At 41.9% G+C, this 19,006-nt stretch overlaps 1 protein-coding gene across 1 annotated transcript in view; it reads right to left on the bottom strand.

Moving 5' to 3' along the window:
• The window catches only part of LGR5 (leucine rich repeat containing G protein-coupled receptor 5), a 94,574-nt gene that overhangs the window by 42,112 nt on the left and 33,456 nt on the right, over positions 1–19,006 (bottom strand). The window contains exons 4-6 of the mRNA XM_038756789.1: positions 16,713–16,784; positions 2,290–2,505; positions 573–644 (exon numbers count right to left, since the gene is read on the bottom strand). Of these exons, the coding sequence (XP_038612717.1) occupies positions 573–644; positions 2,290–2,505; positions 16,713–16,784 (360 nt within the window). The remainder of the gene's footprint in view (positions 1–572; positions 645–2,289; positions 2,506–16,712; positions 16,785–19,006) is intronic.

The raw sequence follows: 19,006 nt of genomic DNA, 5'->3' as shown, positions 1-19,006 counted from the left end.
AACAAAACATGGAGACAGGTGTCAAAACCGTCAGAATAAATAGATATATTCTATCTATTGGCAATGACCACTCAGGTCTTCCCCTTCCGACCAATCAGCCCTTTCGATCAGTCCGGGACCGGTCCCTGGTTCTTCCGATCGATTCTTTGATTTTTGCTGTCTCCGGGGAGGTGGGTGCCCTCCTTTTCCACTGGGCAGCCAGCTCGCGCTTTATTCAACTAACCCACACCCTTCCGAAGCCTCACGCGAGACAGAATTCAACGATTTTAAACTGAATAATTACAGCGAATTGGTCCTGAAAATGTGACTATTTCCTAAACAAACGAGCATAGTTATTTCGCAGTACAGTGGCAGGTGTAATACTCATTCTACTTATAACGCTACAAAGGAAAGGAAACCATCCCACAAACTTCAATTGTATTGTTTAGAATTGAGTGGGTATTATTCAGTCATCAGAAACAATCGTTTCAAGCCCTTAGCAATTAAGCAAACCAAAAGTATGTCTGGCTTTTCGGCTACTTTTATTCTTTTGGAAACACTGAAAAAGGGAAACAAGGAAAAGGTCAACTCACAAAGTTTCTAGGTTGTGGAGCCCATCAAAGCACTTCTTTCCCAGGGAGTTGATCCTATTGTTATGAAGATGTCTGAAGGAGGACATGGAGAGCTCAGTCAGGCCAGCACACTGCAAACACTGGATTTGAGCTAAACATTGTGACGGGTTAAATCACAAGATACTTATTTTCAAGGCTGCGCTAACCAGAGGCAAGCCGTGTTTTGCCGAGAAGATGTGTTCGCCCTTCCCTCCCTCCCACAAAGACACAGGCTTTCTTTTCAATGCTTCAGAAATTCACAGCGAGAAAAGAAAAGCCCGAATCCCGTTCCATCAAGTTCATTAACCTAATAAGACTATGATTTTTTTAATGGAGTAGGGATGCAGAAGCTTATTTGCTTGGTATATACCACAAAATCTAGACTCCACCTGAAACAGTCTGACCAAGCAGATTCTTATATTCTAAAACTGAGCCCTGAACTCAAAACGTTCGCCCAGGAAGCGAAGCAACAATTATACCTTTGATCAGTAACGGGGTTCTAGGTATTTCTCGCCATGAAAAAAAATGTAAATTAATCCAATTTTGATGCTTCACTGTGACTCACTGTAGGAGTCAGGAGCGATATTTGCAAAACAGAGAGAAGGCAGTACTTCTGGGACTCATCATTCTAGAGGCAGAGTGTCTGCTTGCTCCTGTAATGCCAGATATAGAAGTTGATACAGCGCCAGATTTTTTTTGGTAGTTAAGTGCTTACTATGAATCAGACGCTGTACTAAGCACTGGGGTAGAAACAAGATAATCAGGATGGACACAGCCCACCACATTCCATTATTCACTTACAAACTATTAAGGAAAATGGCCATCCCAGCTGTAATTCATTCTTGCAAGCACATTTCCCCCCATTTTATATCTATACGTTCTAGAGCTGGCGTATTTAGAGATCTCCCCTGTACCCAACATACTTTACACTCCTAGGAGGCTGGGACCCCAGTGGCTCAGTGGATAGAGCCACCTGGGAGTCAAGGACCTGGATTCTAATTCTGCCTCCATTGCATGTCTAGTGGGTGACCTGGGGCCTCGGTGACCTCATCTGTAAAATGGGGATTGGCTGTGAGCCCCATGTGGGACAGGGACTGTGTCCAATCTGATTAACTCGTATATACTCCAGTGCTTGCAACAGTGCTGGGCATTTACTAAGTACTTAACACATACCATTATTATTATTTCAAGTGCTTAGTGCAAGTGCTCTGCACCCAACAGGAGCTCAATAAATACTCGAGAATGAGTGAAAGGATGTTGGTCGCCACCAAGCATCCACGATTAGGAATCATGGAAGCAGTTATATATTTATTCTCTTCTTCGGGCTCAGTCAAGATGAAGGGATGAAGACCCCCACAAGTGGGACAGGGACTGTGACCTGATTATCTTGCATTCACCCTAATGCTTAGTACAGATCTTGGCACGTAGTAAGTGCTTAGCAAATTCCATCATTATTCTTATGAGAAGAGGGACTCCCCTTCCACTTCTCCTGTGGCACGTACCCTCCTCAGAGCTCAGGGGAATAACGAGCCGAAGGAACGATAACGACCCGAAACAAACCACCCCTTGGTATCCGTGGCCTTATTGCTACGGAACTCCCTCGATCAAAGTTTCAAGCCCAGCCTTTTGAAATGAATATTGGGAAAAGGCCGGGCGCTTACAGTGGAGTTATAAATTACAGACTAGCAATGAAACCTACAGTACGACCAAACTGGAGAGGTTTCCAAAGGCGTGATCTGGTATGTGGTGAATTTTGTTCAGGGCCAACGTCATGGCCTGCAGGGCTGGTAGACTCCTAAACGCCCGGATAGGGATTTCCGTCAGAGAGTTGTCATCGAGCCAGAGGTGTCTGAGAGAATGCAGGCCGCTGAAGCAGTTGGGTGGAACGGAATTGATGTGGTTGGCATCCAAACGCCTACAAAAAGCAGCAGAGCAGAAATGACCGACTCAGTGTACGCCCGAAGGAGCTTCTCAGTGCTTTCTCTGGATGTCCCCAGATAACCGAAACCTTTTCTTTGTGTTCTTCTATCCTAGGCTTCATCTGGTCGCTACCATCTGCATAGATCAGAGAGCCATGATCCCATCTGCTCCAGGAAAATGTTTGGTTCAGAGGGATGAGGCCAAAGGCTAGTCATGTAGATAATAAAACACAAATCTCCCTAGGGATTTGGCAGACTCCAGTTAATTGTCAATGCCCAAGTCAGATCGACCCAAACGGTATCCCGGCCTTTATGTATTTATGATCATCCTCAACATCTGTGTCCGTATGGAAAGTCAATCGGATGCTCATTTGGTCTGATTTAATCTGCTATTTCCTTCTGGCATTTTCATTCCAATACCTACCTGCTCTTGATTCCTCCTGCTATATGCTAATGTCGTTGTATGATTTTCTCCCTGCTTCGACGGGAAGTTCCTTGTAGGTAGGAACAGGCTGTTTTTCTTCTGGTATACTTTCCCCAGAACTTAGTACAGTGTGTTACTCAGTAGACACTCCAGATCTTCTTCTCATTCTTTCATTCAATTGTGCTTATTGAATGCTTACTGTGCGCAGAGCACTGTACTAAGCGCTTGGAAACTACAATTCAGCAATAAAGACAGACAATCCCTGCCCACAGTGGACTTAAAGTCTAGAAGTCATCCTTAGGCTGTGAGCTCGTTGGGGGCTAGTGACTGTAACTATATCTCAGCCGTGTATTTCTTTCCCCGGGCTTAGTACAGTGCTTTGCACATAGTAAGTGTTGAATAAACATTACCATGACTAAGTACCACTACTACTACTGTTTCGATATGTTTAAATTCTATGTTTGAATCGGTGTTGGAACTTCTTTTGGAATGATTTTGAAGTTTGCTGGCTTGAAGTGGGCAGGGGATGTGTCTACCAACTCCAAATTGAGTTATATTGTGCTCTCCCAGGTGTCTTGTATGGTGTCCTGCACGTAGTAAAAGTTCAGTGAATATGATTGAGGAGAGTAGACTAACTTTTTTCTCCCCAAAGTACCATGTTAAAATGGCTCTAAAATCAGCCCTTTCCTCTCCATCCAAACTGCTACCACACTAAGGTCACTCATCCTATCCCTCCTGGATTACTGCATCAGCCTTCTTGCTGACCTCCCAGCCCCCTGTTTCTCCCCACTCGAGTCCATACTTCACTCTGCTTTCCCATATCATTTTTCTACAAAGACATTCAGAACCTGTCTTCCTGCTTCTCAAAAAACTCTCGTGGTTGCCCATCCACCTCTGCATTAAACAAAAACTCCTCGACTTTGGCTTTAAAGAATGCAACCACCTTGCCCCCTCCTACCTCCCCTCACCACTCTCCTTCTACAACCCAGAAAACACATTTCACCCCTCTAATGCTAACCTTCTCACTGGACCTCAATCTCATCTATCTTGCCACCGACCCCTCGCCCACTTCCTTCCTCTGGCCTGGAATGCCCTCCCTCCTCAAATCCGACAATACTCTTCCCCTCCTTCAAAGCCTTATTGAGGGCCCATCTCTTCCAAGAGGCCTTCCCTGACTAAGCCCCGCTTTTGTCTTCTCCCCTTCCTTCTGCATTGCCCTGACCTGCTCTCTCTGTTCATCCCCCTTCTCAGCCCCCAAAGCACTTAAGTACATATCTGTCATTTATTTATTTATACTTATGTCGGTCTTCCCCCAAGCCCCCCAGACTGTCAGCTCGTTTTGGGCAGGAATGTGTCTGCTTATCATTGTACGGTATTCTCCCAAGCGCTTAGTAAAGTGCTCTACACACAGTCAGCGCTCCAGAAATACGATTAAATTCATTCAATCGCATTTACTGAGCGCTTACTGTGTGCAGAGCGCTGTACTACGTGCTTGGGAAGTACAAATCGTCAACATATAGAGACGGTCCCTACCCAACAACGGGCTCACATCTAGAAGGGGGAATTAAATGAATGAATAAAGTCCCCGGATGCCAACTCCACCCTACTTAGTTTACTTCCTTACATTCATTAGATAATTGTCATGGCATTTCTAACAATCCTCTTGTCATTTGATTTCTTTCTTTTGAGCATGTGGCTCTAACTTGTGAAGAAATCCATGCTTGAGAAGAGTGTCTGTGAGCACTTTACACAAAACCAGCAGAGGGTGTACAATACATTCCCTTGGATCTGGGCAAAACCAATCTCGGAACACGATTTTGTCTGAGAATACTTTGCACATAGAAACGATCATTTATGTGCACAAAGTTCACGGCATTCTGCAGAGAGTATTTATCGGCGTGCGTAATATAATTCTAATACATTTCAGCTTGTCTAAGTAATTCTAAGATGCTCTTGCAGCTCAAATAAACTATTTAGCCACATGGTGCAGGGTTCTCCTTTTTCTGGAAGGAGTAAAGGCAGCACTGATGGATTCTGAAAAATGTTGAGGTAGGGTTTGGAAAGTGGTTGTTATAAAAGACCCAGAAAGCATAGAAACAGAACCAATCTCTAAACCACATTCACATAGTTTTGAGAGGAAGGGAGATGTTTATAATAATAAAAATAATAATAATGATGGCATTTGTTAAGCACTTACTATGTGCAAAGCACTGTTCTAAGCACTGGGGGGGGTACAAGGTGATCAGGTTGTCCCACGTGGGGCTCACAGTCTTCATCCCCATTTTACAGATGAGGTAACTGAGGCTCAGAGAAGTGAAGTGACTTGCCCAAGGTCACACAGCAGACATGTGACAGAGCCAGGATTAGAACCCATGACCTCTGACTCCCAAGCCCGTGCTCTTTCCACTGAGCCACTGACAGGTGCCTTCCCCATTTTGAGTCACAGATGTCAGATCCACTCTGTCTCCCCAACCGTACCATTTCTTCCCCCTCAATGGGAAACAAACAAACAAAAAACGGATTTATTAGGCTGTAGCCCAAAGGCTGGCAAATAACTGGAACAAGGTTGGGTGGAAAAAATTTTGTAAGTTCAGTGTCAGAGCCTTTTTGCAATTAAATTTCCAGTATATTAACTGACACAGAATTGAGTAGAAACACAAAGTCCAAAATAACTCAAGGTTTTTATCAACAGATGGTGCTGGAAATCTTAAAAAAAAAACCAAAACTCAACTCAATCCACCCTCTAAACCTGGCCAACAGTGGACTTTTATCTAATTTCATCAGGGGGAAAAGGGAGTCGTCTGTCATTTTGTTATAATCAAAAGAGAAATAATTTCTTTCTGTGAGATGTGTATTAATAAGTGAAGGGGTTAGAGCCTCCCTTAACTTCGGAACTGATTAAAGAATGGGACTCTAATTTCAATAATATGCACTCCTGCATTTCTCTTAACATTTTTTCTCATCCTCCATAGACATTTCCTAAAACTGTTGCAAATAGTCTGCATTTCCCACATTCAGCATCATTGTAAAAGTAATGCAATAAGTTGCTTTTCAGGTCACTTAGAACTTCTCATTTCACCACCCTATTCAGTCTCCCTCCTGCATTGGTCTCCCAATGCATTCGGGATTGTAATAATAATAATGATGGCATTTCAGTGCTTACTATGTGCCAAGCACTGTTCTAAGCACTGGAGTAGATACAAGGTAATCAGGTTGTCCTACGTGAGGCGCTCAGTCTTAATCCCCATTTTACAGATGAGGTCACTGAGGCACAGAGAAGTTACCTCCCGAGCCCGTGCTCTTTCCACTAAGCCACGCTGCTTCTATCCCTACACGTATGTAGTGTAGGGTCAGACTTTACATTCTTAACCTAATACTGCAGGGAGATTTGTTCTTTGAAATACTCAAGTAAGATAAATGAGTCCTTCCAGAATTCCAGAATACAATTTAGAACTTCAAATGGAATTAAGACAATTATTTGGGTAATTCACTAAAAAACACAAATACTGATTCTTGCCTGAATTATTCAGAAAGTTATGCTAGTTCTCTACTGTAGTATCCTGGAAAGAGTTATTCTGTATAACACAGATATGTTTACGTAGTTTACACACTTTTCCTGACCATAAAACCAAGCACAAAGATAACTCTACTAATCGCTGAAGTTCTAAAAATTCTAATAATAATGATGGTATTAAGTGCTTACTATATGCCGAGCCCTGTTCTAAGTGCTGGGTAGAAACAGGGTAATCAGGTTGTCCCACATGGGGCTCACAGTCTTAATCCCCGTTTTACAGATGAGGTAACTGAGGCAAAGAGAAGTGAAGTGACTTGCCCATGATCACACAGCTAAGTGGCAGAGCTGGGATTAAAACCCACAACTTCTGACTCCCAAGCCCGGGCTCTTTCCACTGAGCCACGCTGCTTCTCACAATACTAATAACTTCTCACAATACTAATGTATGGGGATCTGGGAGGGGTTAGTTTTTGACTTCTTATTGAATTACCGTAACCTGATCATATATCTCAAATAATTATGACAGAAATTTCTTAGTGAAGTATAACTCACTGTGAGTTTGATTACAGTTTTTACTGCAAAAATGAAAAGGAAATCAAGTTATATTTGATTTTACTATAAAAAAAAACTTGTTTGGATAGTCATTACTGTAATGATTGCCAAATGTACATACTATATATAATGGATAAAATATATAGTTGTCAAGTTGTTCGGTTGAGTTCTGGCATATATTTCTCCCCACTGATTTCTCCCTCCTGTAACTATCGTAATCATTATCATTAGTATCATTAGTATCATTATCATTACTGAAATTGTAAATTGTAGATCATGGTGAAAAAGTTTAAAAAAGCACACTCTGCCACCTGTTCATTAATTGCAACATTTAATATACGAAAATATAAACACAGGTGTTCCTCTCAAGCACAGGTATTCCTCCCTTAAACTTGTCCTAGTTGATATTTTTCATTTTGATGGCACAACCAAAGCATTAGGCAACCAGCAAGTATTCTCTGAACGTCTCTAGCTCTCTGCTATTGTACCACTCAGATTAAAACATCCAGCAACTGATAGAGGAGTGCTGAGCTGAGGAAAACTTCTAATTTGACTGTTAAATCAAATGCTTTCCAACCATAATTACTTCACCATTTGAGTCAAGTTTTGCAGTCATCATCGGTGTTGAATTATTTGAAATTGTTTACAATATACGGTGTAAACCGAGAGAGAATATGGCCTAATGAAAAGAGGATGGCTCTGGGAGACAGAGGACCTGGGTTCTAATGCCGGTTCTGCCGTTCATCTGCTGTGTGTCCTCGGGCATATCACTTAACTTCTCTGTGCCTTAGTTCCTTCATTTGTAAAACAGAGATTAAATCCTTCTCACTCCTCCTTAGACTGTGACAAGAACTGTTTCCAAATTGATTATCTTGTATCTACTGGGATACAATGGTTAGTAATAATAATAATAATAATAATGGGGGTATTTAAGTGCTTACTATGTGCAAAGCACTGTTCTACGCGCTGAAGCACTGTTCTACGCGCTGAAGCACTGTTCTAAGCACTGAATTGTTTAACCCGTAGTTAAGCTCTTAACAAATATTATTATTATTATTATTATTAGGACTATTATATGTAAGCATAGAATTTTGGTGAAAAATCCTTCTGCCTCCCCTTTATTTGTATTCATTCTTATGGCACATTGAATTTGGTTAAAATTGTTTCAGTTGAAGACATATATTTTCAAGAATAAGGCTCCAACACTGAGTGAAGAGTAGCCGTGCAATTTACTTAACAAGGTAAATTTTTAGTTGTATAGCATTGTGTCCCTCTGTAGCCTGTAAAATCCATCACTGGAACTGCACTCTAAAAGTGATAATCGAGGCGTTTACCAAAAGAGGTCTGGAAATATAGTTCAGCCTGAAATGTCAGGATAATTGTTTGAATTTTTCACTTCATTTTGTTAATATAGGCCTTCAGTGCTTAGAACAGTGCTTTGCACATAGTAAGCGCTTAATAAATGCCATTATTATTATTATTATTATACTAAGCTTTCTTTAGAAGTTATTTTCAAAACTCAATAGGCTTGCTAACATTCCCTTGCATTGTGCCTGTTCTCTCCTTCACCCTGCATTTCCAAATGCTTTTTTCATCTTCTATTACAACCTAGACTACACTTCCACTCATGTAGATGAGGAGGGGATGTTCTTTCAGAAGGGCTTTCAAGATGAGGAGGGCTAAATACTACTGCTTAATTGATTGATTTCTAGTGATCCCCTACACAGACTAGGCAAGTAGAAACATCCTCCACGGCAATATATTTTGTATTCTTCCATGAGCACCTATTCCCAAGCCAACCAAATGCTCAAGGAATAGAAAGTTGATAAGTAATTTAATAAGGTCTTCAGAAATATGAGTCACCAGCTCCAAGAAGACAGCCTCCCAGCAGGCAGGATCTCAGTCACAAATACACATTCAAATAAAAATCTCCCCAGGCTAGTTTTGCTTCTAACATGGAGAGCTAGATAAAGGCCTAAATGGATGAGGCTCCTTAAATTATGGAATGGAATCTCCTCCTCTGGAGGTTGTTGAAGATGTTTTTAAAGAAGAGCATTGGTGGAAAAAAACTAAGGCAGTGAGTGTAATAAAAATTGTGGTATTAAGCATTTACTATGGGCCGAGTGGTACTAAACACTGGGGTAGATTCAAGTTAATTGAGTTGTACACAGTCCCTGTCCCACTTGGGTTGCCAAGTTGTGTTGCCAATTTGTACTTCCCAAGCGCTTAGTACAGTGCTTTGCACATAGTAAGCGCTCAATAAATACGATTGATTGATTGGGGATCACAGTCTAAAGTATAAAGGAGAAGAGGTATTTAACCCTCTTTTACAAATGAGCAAACTGAGACTCAGAGAAGCTAAAGACACTTGACCACAGCCCAAAAGTGTGGGAAGCAGCATAACCTAATCAATAAAACAAGGGCCTGGGAGCCAGAAGATCTGGGTTCTAATCCTGGCTCTGCCACCTGTCTACTTTGTAACCTTGGGCAAGTCACATCTCTTTGCCTCAGTTTCCTCAACTGCAAAATGGAGATTCAGTACCTGGTCTTCCTCATACTTACACTGGGAGCCCCATGTGGGACAGGGACTGTATTGGGCCTGATTAACATGTATCTACCAGGTTTTAGAACAGTACTTGACACACAGTAAGCGCTTAACAAATGCCTTAAAAAAAAGTGGCAGAACTGGAATTAGAACCCAGATCCTCTGACTCCCAAGCCTGTGCTTTTCTCACTAGGCCACTCTGCTCTAGGAGATTGTAGGAATGGGAGGAAGGAGATGGGGCGATAGCTGAAGGGGACCGTAGGGTCAGAGTGATGGCCCTTTTTTTTTTTTGTGGGAGACTTGTGTGTACTATAATGCAGAGAAGGAGCTGTTAGAGAAGGAGATGAAGATGGCAGTGAGCAAGTGATTTTTGGATGATATTTTAGGGAACTCAACAGCCTGGGATGGTCTAACCAGAATCTTTTTGAAGATAGGAGACAAGCTAAGAAAAAACTAACCATCCAATTCCCTTCCCCCTGCCCCCAATCTGGATTCTCTGACTCCCGCAGAGATGGAAAATTGATGACCTCCTAGGTTCTTTTTGAACTTCTAATCACATGATTGCGTAGTTTCTGAAAATAAGAAATGGTGGTTGAGAGTCAACCCCTAAACTCAGTTTCATGTTTGTGTAATAATCTAATTGGTTTGCCCAATTGCTTTCATTTCTAAAGTAATTCAACTGTTATTTGCTTGAAGTTATTAGAACAGAAAAGCTATTAGAACCTAACGTTATGCTCACGAATTTTAAAAAGAAAAGCAAATGTAATCCAGGTGTCTATTGAACTTAAACATTTAGATAATTTTAATAATTTAGACATTGAAAATATACTTCACTTAAAAGCATACCCATTTACGCTGTTTTAAAACACTGGTATTTTCCCCCTAGTTTATTTTTAGTTTTAAAACAAAAAACCCATAAAAGAGACTTGTAGGGCTACATGGGGATGTAGAGTCATTTGCTTTTCATTAAGAATTGAGCTGGCTTTGATGTCATCATAAATATTTTTGAGGGCATAAAGTAAAGGATCATGTAGTTGAGACTTCGGAAAAAGGCATTGCTGAATTCTTCTCATGGTAGGCTGGTATTCCAGTGCCTACCCTCAAGACTGCCCTGGCTGCTGCTTGAAGCTGTTTTCCCTACTGGGAGATGAGGCCCATCTCTAGATTATGAGTTCTTTAAAGGCAGAGAATTGTGTCTACCAACTCTATTGTATTATAGTCTCCCAAGTGCTTAGTACAGTGTTCTGCACACAGTAAGGGCTCAATAAATACCATTGATTGGGTGTCCTTCAAAGCTCTGTTATGGAAACCCTTCTCAGTCTACTTTCTTGGGGAGCTCACTGGCTCCTATGGCTTCAACTAGCTCCTCTATGTGGATGACTTCCTGTGATGGACGGTTTCCACTGGTCCCCCACATTCAGGAGTGGGAGGAGGAAGCCAGGAGAGTCACTCTGTGGTGCCCCTTTTTGAGTGAACTGTAAAAACTTAGCCCAATCAAGCAGAGGGAAGGATGGAGAGAAAATGGTGGGGGTGGTCAGATAATTGAAGAAAACCCTAGGCCACCTTGAAGTTTCTGAATGTGCATAGGATAACAGGATATTGGGTCCCTTGGACCCCAGACAGACACAGGGCAAAGGAGGAGGAATTCCATGTTAGGGTTAGGATTCCCTGGAAGATCAGGTTCCAGTGGCTAGAACTCCAAAAGGGGAGAAAAGCACTGAAAGGCCCTGGCAACTGAAGAACTTGGAGAGGGTGAAACCGGAATCTGAGACAGCCTGAGAGAAGTGGGGAAAGGACCAGGGGAAGGTGAGCCCCAGGACACTTACAGGGAAGTATCAGAACAGTGCTCCAGCGCTTAGAACAGTGCTTTGCACATAGTAAGCGCTTAATAAATGACATTATTATTATTATAAGTACAGAGGGTCTTGGGGGAAAAAAATCAGAATCATTTTCATTGCTAACAAATGAAGAAACTATGAAACATTGTTGAGATCTCAGATCTTGGCATGGGCAGGAAATAATAATAATAAATACTATGGCATTTGTTAAGTGCTTACTATGTGCCAGGAACTTTTCTAAGCCCTAGCCCTTACAAGCAAATAAGGTTAGACACAACCCAAGAAAAGAAGCAGTGGAAAGAGCAGAGGCCTGAGGGTCATTTGATCTGGGCATTTTCCTCACTTCATTTCTCTCACTTAGCCACGTTTTCAATCTCAGCAAATTCTCTGGGTTCTACCTTCACAACACTGCTAAAATCCACCCTTTTGTCTCCATCCAAACTGCTCTTAAGCTAATCAAAGCATTTATCCTATCGTGCCTTGTCTCCTTGCTGACAACCCTGCGTCCTGTCTTTCCCCACTCCGGTCCGTACTTCATTCTGCTGCACAGATTGTTTGTCTGAGAAGAATTCAGTCCATGGTCTCCCCACTTCTCAAGGACCTCTAGTGATTTCCCATCCACCTCCACATCAAATAGAAACTCCTTCCCACTGGCTTGAAAGCATTCCATCAGCTTGCTCCCTTACCTCACCAATCTCCTGTCGGAGCCCAGCCTGCCCATTTCACTCTTCTACCGCCATTTGCTCACTACGCCCCGATTTCATCTATCGCATCACCTACCATTTTCCCACATCCTCCCTCTGGCCCGGAGCTCCCTCCCCGTCCACGTATGCCAGACCACCTCTCTCCCTACCTTCCAAGCCTTACTGATGTCACATTTCCTCCAAGAGGCCTTCCCCAATTAAACCCTCTTTTCCCCCGTTTCCCTCTCCCTTCTTTGTCATCCATGTATTTGGATCAGTGACCTTTGTGCAATTGATATTCACCCCACAGCACTTACAAACATATCCATGCCTTCTAGACTGGGATAGGGAATCTGTTATAGTATACTCTCCCAAGCACTTAATAAAGTGCTCTGAACATAGTAAGCACTCAATTAATATGATTGATTGAATAACCTATAAATTATATATTTTATACTATAAATTATTAGCATCAGTCTCTCCTTCTGGACTGTAAACTCGCTGGGGACAGGAAAGTGCCAACTTGTTGCCAACTTCTACTTCCCAAGTGCTTAGTACAGTGCTCTGCACACAGTAAGCGCTCAATAAATATGACTGAATGAATGAAGTATATATGAATTCTGTTGTACTCTCCCAAGCACTTAGTACTGTACTCTACACATAGTAAGTGCTCAATAAATGCCATTGATGATGATGATGATGATGATTGCTAATGCCAAACACTGAGCTAAGTGCTGGGGTGAGATAATTAGATTGGACACAGTCCCTGTCCAACATAGGGCTTAAAGTCTATGAAGGACGGAGAATAGGTATTAAATCTCCGTTTTACAGATGAGGACTCTGAGGCACAGAGAAGTTAAGTGAGATGGCAGCGTGGCTCAGTGGAAATAGCCCGGGCTTTGGAGTCAGAGGTCATGGGTTCAAATCCTGGCTCAGCCACATGTCTGCTGTGCGACCTTGGGCAACTCAACTTCTCGGAGCCTCAGTTACCTCATCTGTAAAATGGGGATTAAGACTGTGAGCCCCCCGTGGGACAACCTGATCACCCTGTAACCTCCCCAGCACTTAGAACAGTGCTTTGCACATAGTAAGTGCTTAATAAATGCCATTATTATTATCATTATTATGTTCAACATCACGTAGCAGGAAAATGCAGAGCAAGAATTAGAACACAGGTCGCCTGGATTCCAGGCCCACGTTCTTTCCACTAGGCCACACTCCTGATGGATTGGAAAAAGTCAGAAGGAGGAGAGGATTTAGGAGGCAAGATAATCCAGGCAGTAGGACGTAGGGAGAGTGAAGATGTGAGGCAGCTGATAGGGAAGTCTCGGAAGGAGACATTGAGGTCTGGAACTAAGGTAGGGGCTGTAAGGGTGAAGAGAGAGGGATGGATCCAAGAATTATTCTAGAGGAAGAACTGGGAGATTTAGACAGACTGATGTGGGAAATAAACAATGGAAAGGAGACAGAGGAAATCAAAAAGTCCTCTCCACTTTGGAAATTGCGGAGACTAACCAATCAAAGACTTTCACCACAAAGATCCTAGTTTATTCACTCTGTTGCATATAAATAGTTATAATTCCTCCATTATCTTCCAATATCAGATGGCCAAATGGCAAGGGATATTGTTATTATTATTATTAATACTAATAAACAGCACCTCCAGGAGTAGCTTTCATTCAAGCAGGAGGGGTATAGGAAAGGGACAGTTTCATAGTTTCAAAATCGTATAGTTGGCTATGATGCTGAAAGTAAAACAAACCAAAAGATTCAACTAAAAAAGGATAACATTTGGTAAAATGCTGGTTAGTAATTATCTTAGCATACCACACGTATTCATCATTTCTAAAGGGAATATATCCAAGGAAAGCAGTCCACTGAAAAATACCTACTTGAGACTGTTAATGAACATCACTCAAATCAACACCAAGCCAGAAATGCCCATTAAGCAGCTTCAAAATTCTAACTGAATTCAAAAAAAATGCACTCTTTTCTTTTTCACAGCCCAAATATTTATAGGGTTTCAAAAAGTACCGAAATTGGTATTGTGAAACAGCAAACAAAAATGGCAACATCTGGTGAACAGGAAAACTTGTAGACTGATCAAGAAACTAAATCTGTTCACCTTTATCAGACTGACAACAAAGAAACAAAAGAATCACGGTTTTCTTTTCCTCAAAGAATTCCTTTAGCTAGTGCTCTCTTTCAACTGAGAGAAGCGTTTAGTTACAAACTCTTATCATCCCATCAGCTGTCTGCTACACAGCTGTTTGGAGTGACTACTGTGATTATCTGCATTTGAGTCACTGCTCTTAGCCCTTTTCGCTGACAACAGTCTTTCGGTTTTCTGCTTCTTTGACTTCTTTGGGGAAAGGCGCTTTCAAGAATGAAGGATGGATACTTTCACGCTATTAAGAACTAGTGCTGAAAATTTTACAGAATTTCCAGACAGAACAAAGAATCCCTGTAGGTTTGCTTATCTTTGGTCCAAAGAACCAAAGTCTAACATAATGAGAATTTCATATGAAACCTATGATGTTTGAAGAAAACAAATGATCCGAAAGTAATCTCGAGAGCAGAATGTTGCTTTTGTTAAAACGCTGAATGTCATTTGATGGTTTTCTATTATCTTTCCCACCCGCTGCTTTCCTACTCAAGAACGATGTTAATTTTGCATGCCAGACATGAGATTTTGACAATTTGTTAAACTCTCTACACAAAGTCAAAATCTAAACTCTTTTGTAAGACTCCGATCAGATGGGAATTAATTCTCAAAATCAGTCTGATGAAGTCCAACTGGCTAAGATTTTCGAATCATTTCCAGAATGTGTTTGTTGATAACCCACTGGATGTATCTTACCGGGATTTAAGATCTTTATAGTAAGCATGTCTCTATGGCCATGCCTGTGTCATCATCTAGAATGCATTGTTTATCCAAAAGGATTTTATGCTGAACTTTTGCAATCATTTACTCAGTCAGCAAGGAAAAAGAGCAGGGAGCATTTGGGGCTCAAGGCTATAATGGATTGTTCTATACGCTAAGCTCTGAGCAGTTGCATGGAGCAAATCGAAGAGGTGTCCCATACAGTACTGCAGATGTTCCGAGGATGCTAGTCATTCATTGTCATTCAATCGTATTTACTGAGCGCTTACTGAGCGCAGAGCACTGTACTAAGCACTTGGGAAGTACAAGTTGGCAACATATAGAGACGGTCCCTACCCAACAACAGGCTCACAGTCTAGATGTTATTTATTGAGTGCTTACTAGGTGCAGAGCACTGTACTAGACTCCCCTGAGTCTCAAGGACTCAATACGAGGGTTTTCCTTGACTGACTGATATATCCTCTTACCTGAGGATAACAACAACAATAATATTAATTGTGGAATTTGTTGAATGATTACAAATAATCGGTCAGACACAGTCCCTGTCCCATATAGGGCTCACAGTCTTAATCCCCATTTTCCAGATGAGGTAACTGAGGCACAGCTCTCTGACGGTGGGGGTCGGGAGGGGCTTCTAACAACTCCCACAGATAGTTTTGGGTTGACTGCGTGACAGCTCACCAGAATTTGGTCAGAATTCTCACCTCAGTGGGAAATTTTTGATAAGCATTTAACTGGAGGACCAGGCTTTAGCTGCTGCCTATAAGCATATTTCCAAGTTTGCTTCTTTCTCATGTGCGTCTGTGTCACTAGCAAAAGTATCACGGCAATAATTGATGCTCACAGGGCTTTTCACATAGTGCCATTAAAAAAAATTGAGGGCTATAATATGCAAAGAACTGCACTGAGGGAATTTACAGAACAAGAAGCAGCATGGCCTAGTGGAAAGAGCACAGGCCTAGGAGCTGGAGGATGTGGGTTCTAATAAACAGCTCTGCCAATTGTTTGCTGTGTGACCTTGGGCAAGTCACTTAACCCGTCCGAGCGTCAGTTTCCTCAACTGTAAAATGGGGGTTCAATATCTGTTCTCCCTCCTACCTGACTTAATTAACCTGTACTTACCCCAGCGCTTAGAACAGTGTTTGACACAGTAAGTGCTTAACAAATTCCATAAAAAAAGCCATTTTGGCTCCCTAGAGGGGGACTATTTTCAAGTAGATATGACCTCAGTGAATAACCTGAAATATCAAGCTCCGGTTCAGGAAATACAGGCAGAGAGGAAGCATTAGTGACAGATAATTCAGGCTATGGGAATATATCTTTCCTCAGATTCTGATCCAATTCAGAGACTGTAAAATGTCCGTTTCTGATACGAATCACTTCTCTAATTTCCCAAAGAGAGTGTACAGCTGTATTTCGTAGTTTACCCATGGCCCGCTGTTGGTAAGATATACTTTTCCACTCTTCAAAACTATTCTAAGACTCTTTGCAGTCTTGGGCTGGTCTCACTGAGGGAGGGAGACAGTGGGGCCATTTGATAGCCCCCTGGGAGTCTCAGAAATGCTAACCCAAATGGGAAAGGGCCAGAGAAGGTGCTGTAATGTATTTTCTTAGGCTCAATGCGTAAGTGTGCAAGGAGAGATTCTTTCTCAGTGATTCATGCTGACTGTCAGCAGCAATGTCGCCACCTCGAAGGAGATACTATTTAATCCTGGGAGCCCAGTGAATCCTGAAATGCAGCGTGGAGGAAAAGAGATACTTGCAGGGATTGAAGACTTCGCAGATTCTGCAGTGCTTCGGAGGGAACCTGTCTGAGTTGATTGTTCTGCAGCATGCTGCCGTGGAGAGACAGAGAGAAAATCATTAATGATATAGACTCACGGCGGTAAAAGAGCATATTTTCCAAACTTTGAAGCTAAAGATCAAAACCTTCCCAGTGGCAACTACAAAATTCTCCCTTCGGTAGAAAAACCTTTTCAGGATATGAAAACACAATGAGGTAGATTTTCCTTCTTTGAGGTACACTCTCTTCTTGCAACTCCTGCAGCATAATAATAATAATGATGATGGCATTTAAGCGCTTACTACATGCAAAGCACTGTTCTAAGTGCTGGGGAGGATACAAGGTGATCAGGTGGTCCCACATGGGGCTCACAGTCTTTATCTCCATTTTACAGAAGAGGTAACTGAGGCCCAGAGAAGTTAAGTGACTTGTCCAAAGTCACACAGCTGACAACTGGCGGAGCTGGGATTCGAACCCATGACCTCTAACTTCCAAGCCTGTGCTCTTTCCACTGAGCCACACCGCTTCATGACTATATGCCCTTGGGAGGGACTGAGTGGTGTGTAACTCAGCTTTTTCCCAGGGTTTTCTCATGGAACCCTGGGTAGGTGTGGTCTCCTGGGAATATGGGAATTGGTATGGACTAGTGGAAAGCAACACATGGGAGTCAAGAGATCTAGTTCCAGGTCTAACACCTGCCCACTGTGTGACTTCAGCGAAGTCACTTAACCTCTCCGGGCTTCAGTTTTCCAATCAGTAAAATGGGGAGAATCAACCTTCTCCCTTACCCCCTGGAGTGAGGGGAGGGTGAAATGTGGGCTTTGGGAATGTAAAAGCACTCTCCAGATTAAAAGTAATATTACTGTACATTCAGAATCCCACTCTTGGCCATGCCCACAAATAGGAAAATGTGTGTGTAGTAATGAACTGAGGACTGATGCAGATATGTCCCCTGGAGTAGCTTGAAGGATTGGACATTCTCATTCTATAAAGGAAGTAGGATGAGAGTGGACTAAATTTAGATTGAATATATTGGACCTAGATGCACCTATCTACAAAAGCGTAGATGCCGATTTTTGAAACAGAAAGCTGATTCTGGGGAAACCGGACTTTTCTGAATGATTGAGAGATACCATCAGGGAAGAGACATGGTTCGTTTTCCATAATGCGGTGCTGTTGTTTATCTGAAATTCAGTAATTCAGAAGCATTTTCTTCAGGAATTCATCTTGGAAAAGTATGTATTCCCAGCAATTGGGATTAAAGGGCATATTGATTCAAAGGGTGCCCCAATCAAAATCTAGATCCATATATGCAGACTGGATCTGAAATAATGTGAATGTGAGAGAAAGAAAAAATCATTGCTTTCTTAAAATAGGCTCATGAGAAGGCTTTCTAAACCATATGTCTAAGCAGATGCATGAACAAATATTTGAAATTAGTTGGATATTTTGCTATTAAGTTTTAATGGCTTTCATGACATAGATTGTAATTCCATGACTCAATGCATCTTCAAACAAATTGTAAATTTCAATATCATGGTTTCATAGACTCGATCATTTCCCATCCACTCGGGAAATTTTTTTGAGCCTATATCACGTGTGTGTGTGAGAATATATATGAACTTCAGGCTCAAAGTTAATGCTTTTGGTGGTGGGATTTTATCAGAGTGTTCCTGACAAAATCAGTCCATGATGGGTACTGACCCCACATGAAAGGTTTGAAAAGGGTGTCCCTTCTAGCAATATTGCATTTGCCATCTACAGTGTGTACCCCAATTTTTGGTCATAATTTTTTGGTTATAAATCCAATAAAAGCATTGTTCCTAGTTGCTATATGGCAGGCTGGTCTGTCTCCTGCAGTGACTTCCAACCATCCATGGCTGTATCTTGACAACCCTGGTGAACGGTTCGGGAAGTCTATCTGACTGTCCTGAACCATAAAAAAGGATGAATTCTATAACTGTGATCCCAGCCCTTCAATCTTGTCTGAATCCTTGATGCTGTTGACATTTCAAAGTCTTTGTCCTGTGATTTTGTTGACCAACTTGTGTCTCTGTACATCATTAGACAGAATTAGCAGAATTCTGTGACTCTAATTCATTGATGGAACTCTCAGCTGTTCCGTGTCCTTGATCTTCATTAAACTATTTCAGTTCAAAGCATTTTGCTGATTCCGAAAAGAGATTTGCCATCAGGAGCATGTTTTCATGTGTGTATACACGTGTATGCACATGTGCTTCTGGAGGATAGTCAGCAATAAATATCAGCTCTTAT

The sequence above is a fragment of the Tachyglossus aculeatus genome, chromosome 14 (genome assembly GCF_015852505.1).
Source record: "Tachyglossus aculeatus isolate mTacAcu1 chromosome 14, mTacAcu1.pri, whole genome shotgun sequence".
Lineage (NCBI taxonomy): Eukaryota > Metazoa > Chordata > Mammalia > Monotremata > Tachyglossidae > Tachyglossus > Tachyglossus aculeatus.
The sequence above is the reverse complement of the archived record's forward strand: the minus strand, read 5'-3'. Positions and strand labels throughout refer to the sequence as shown.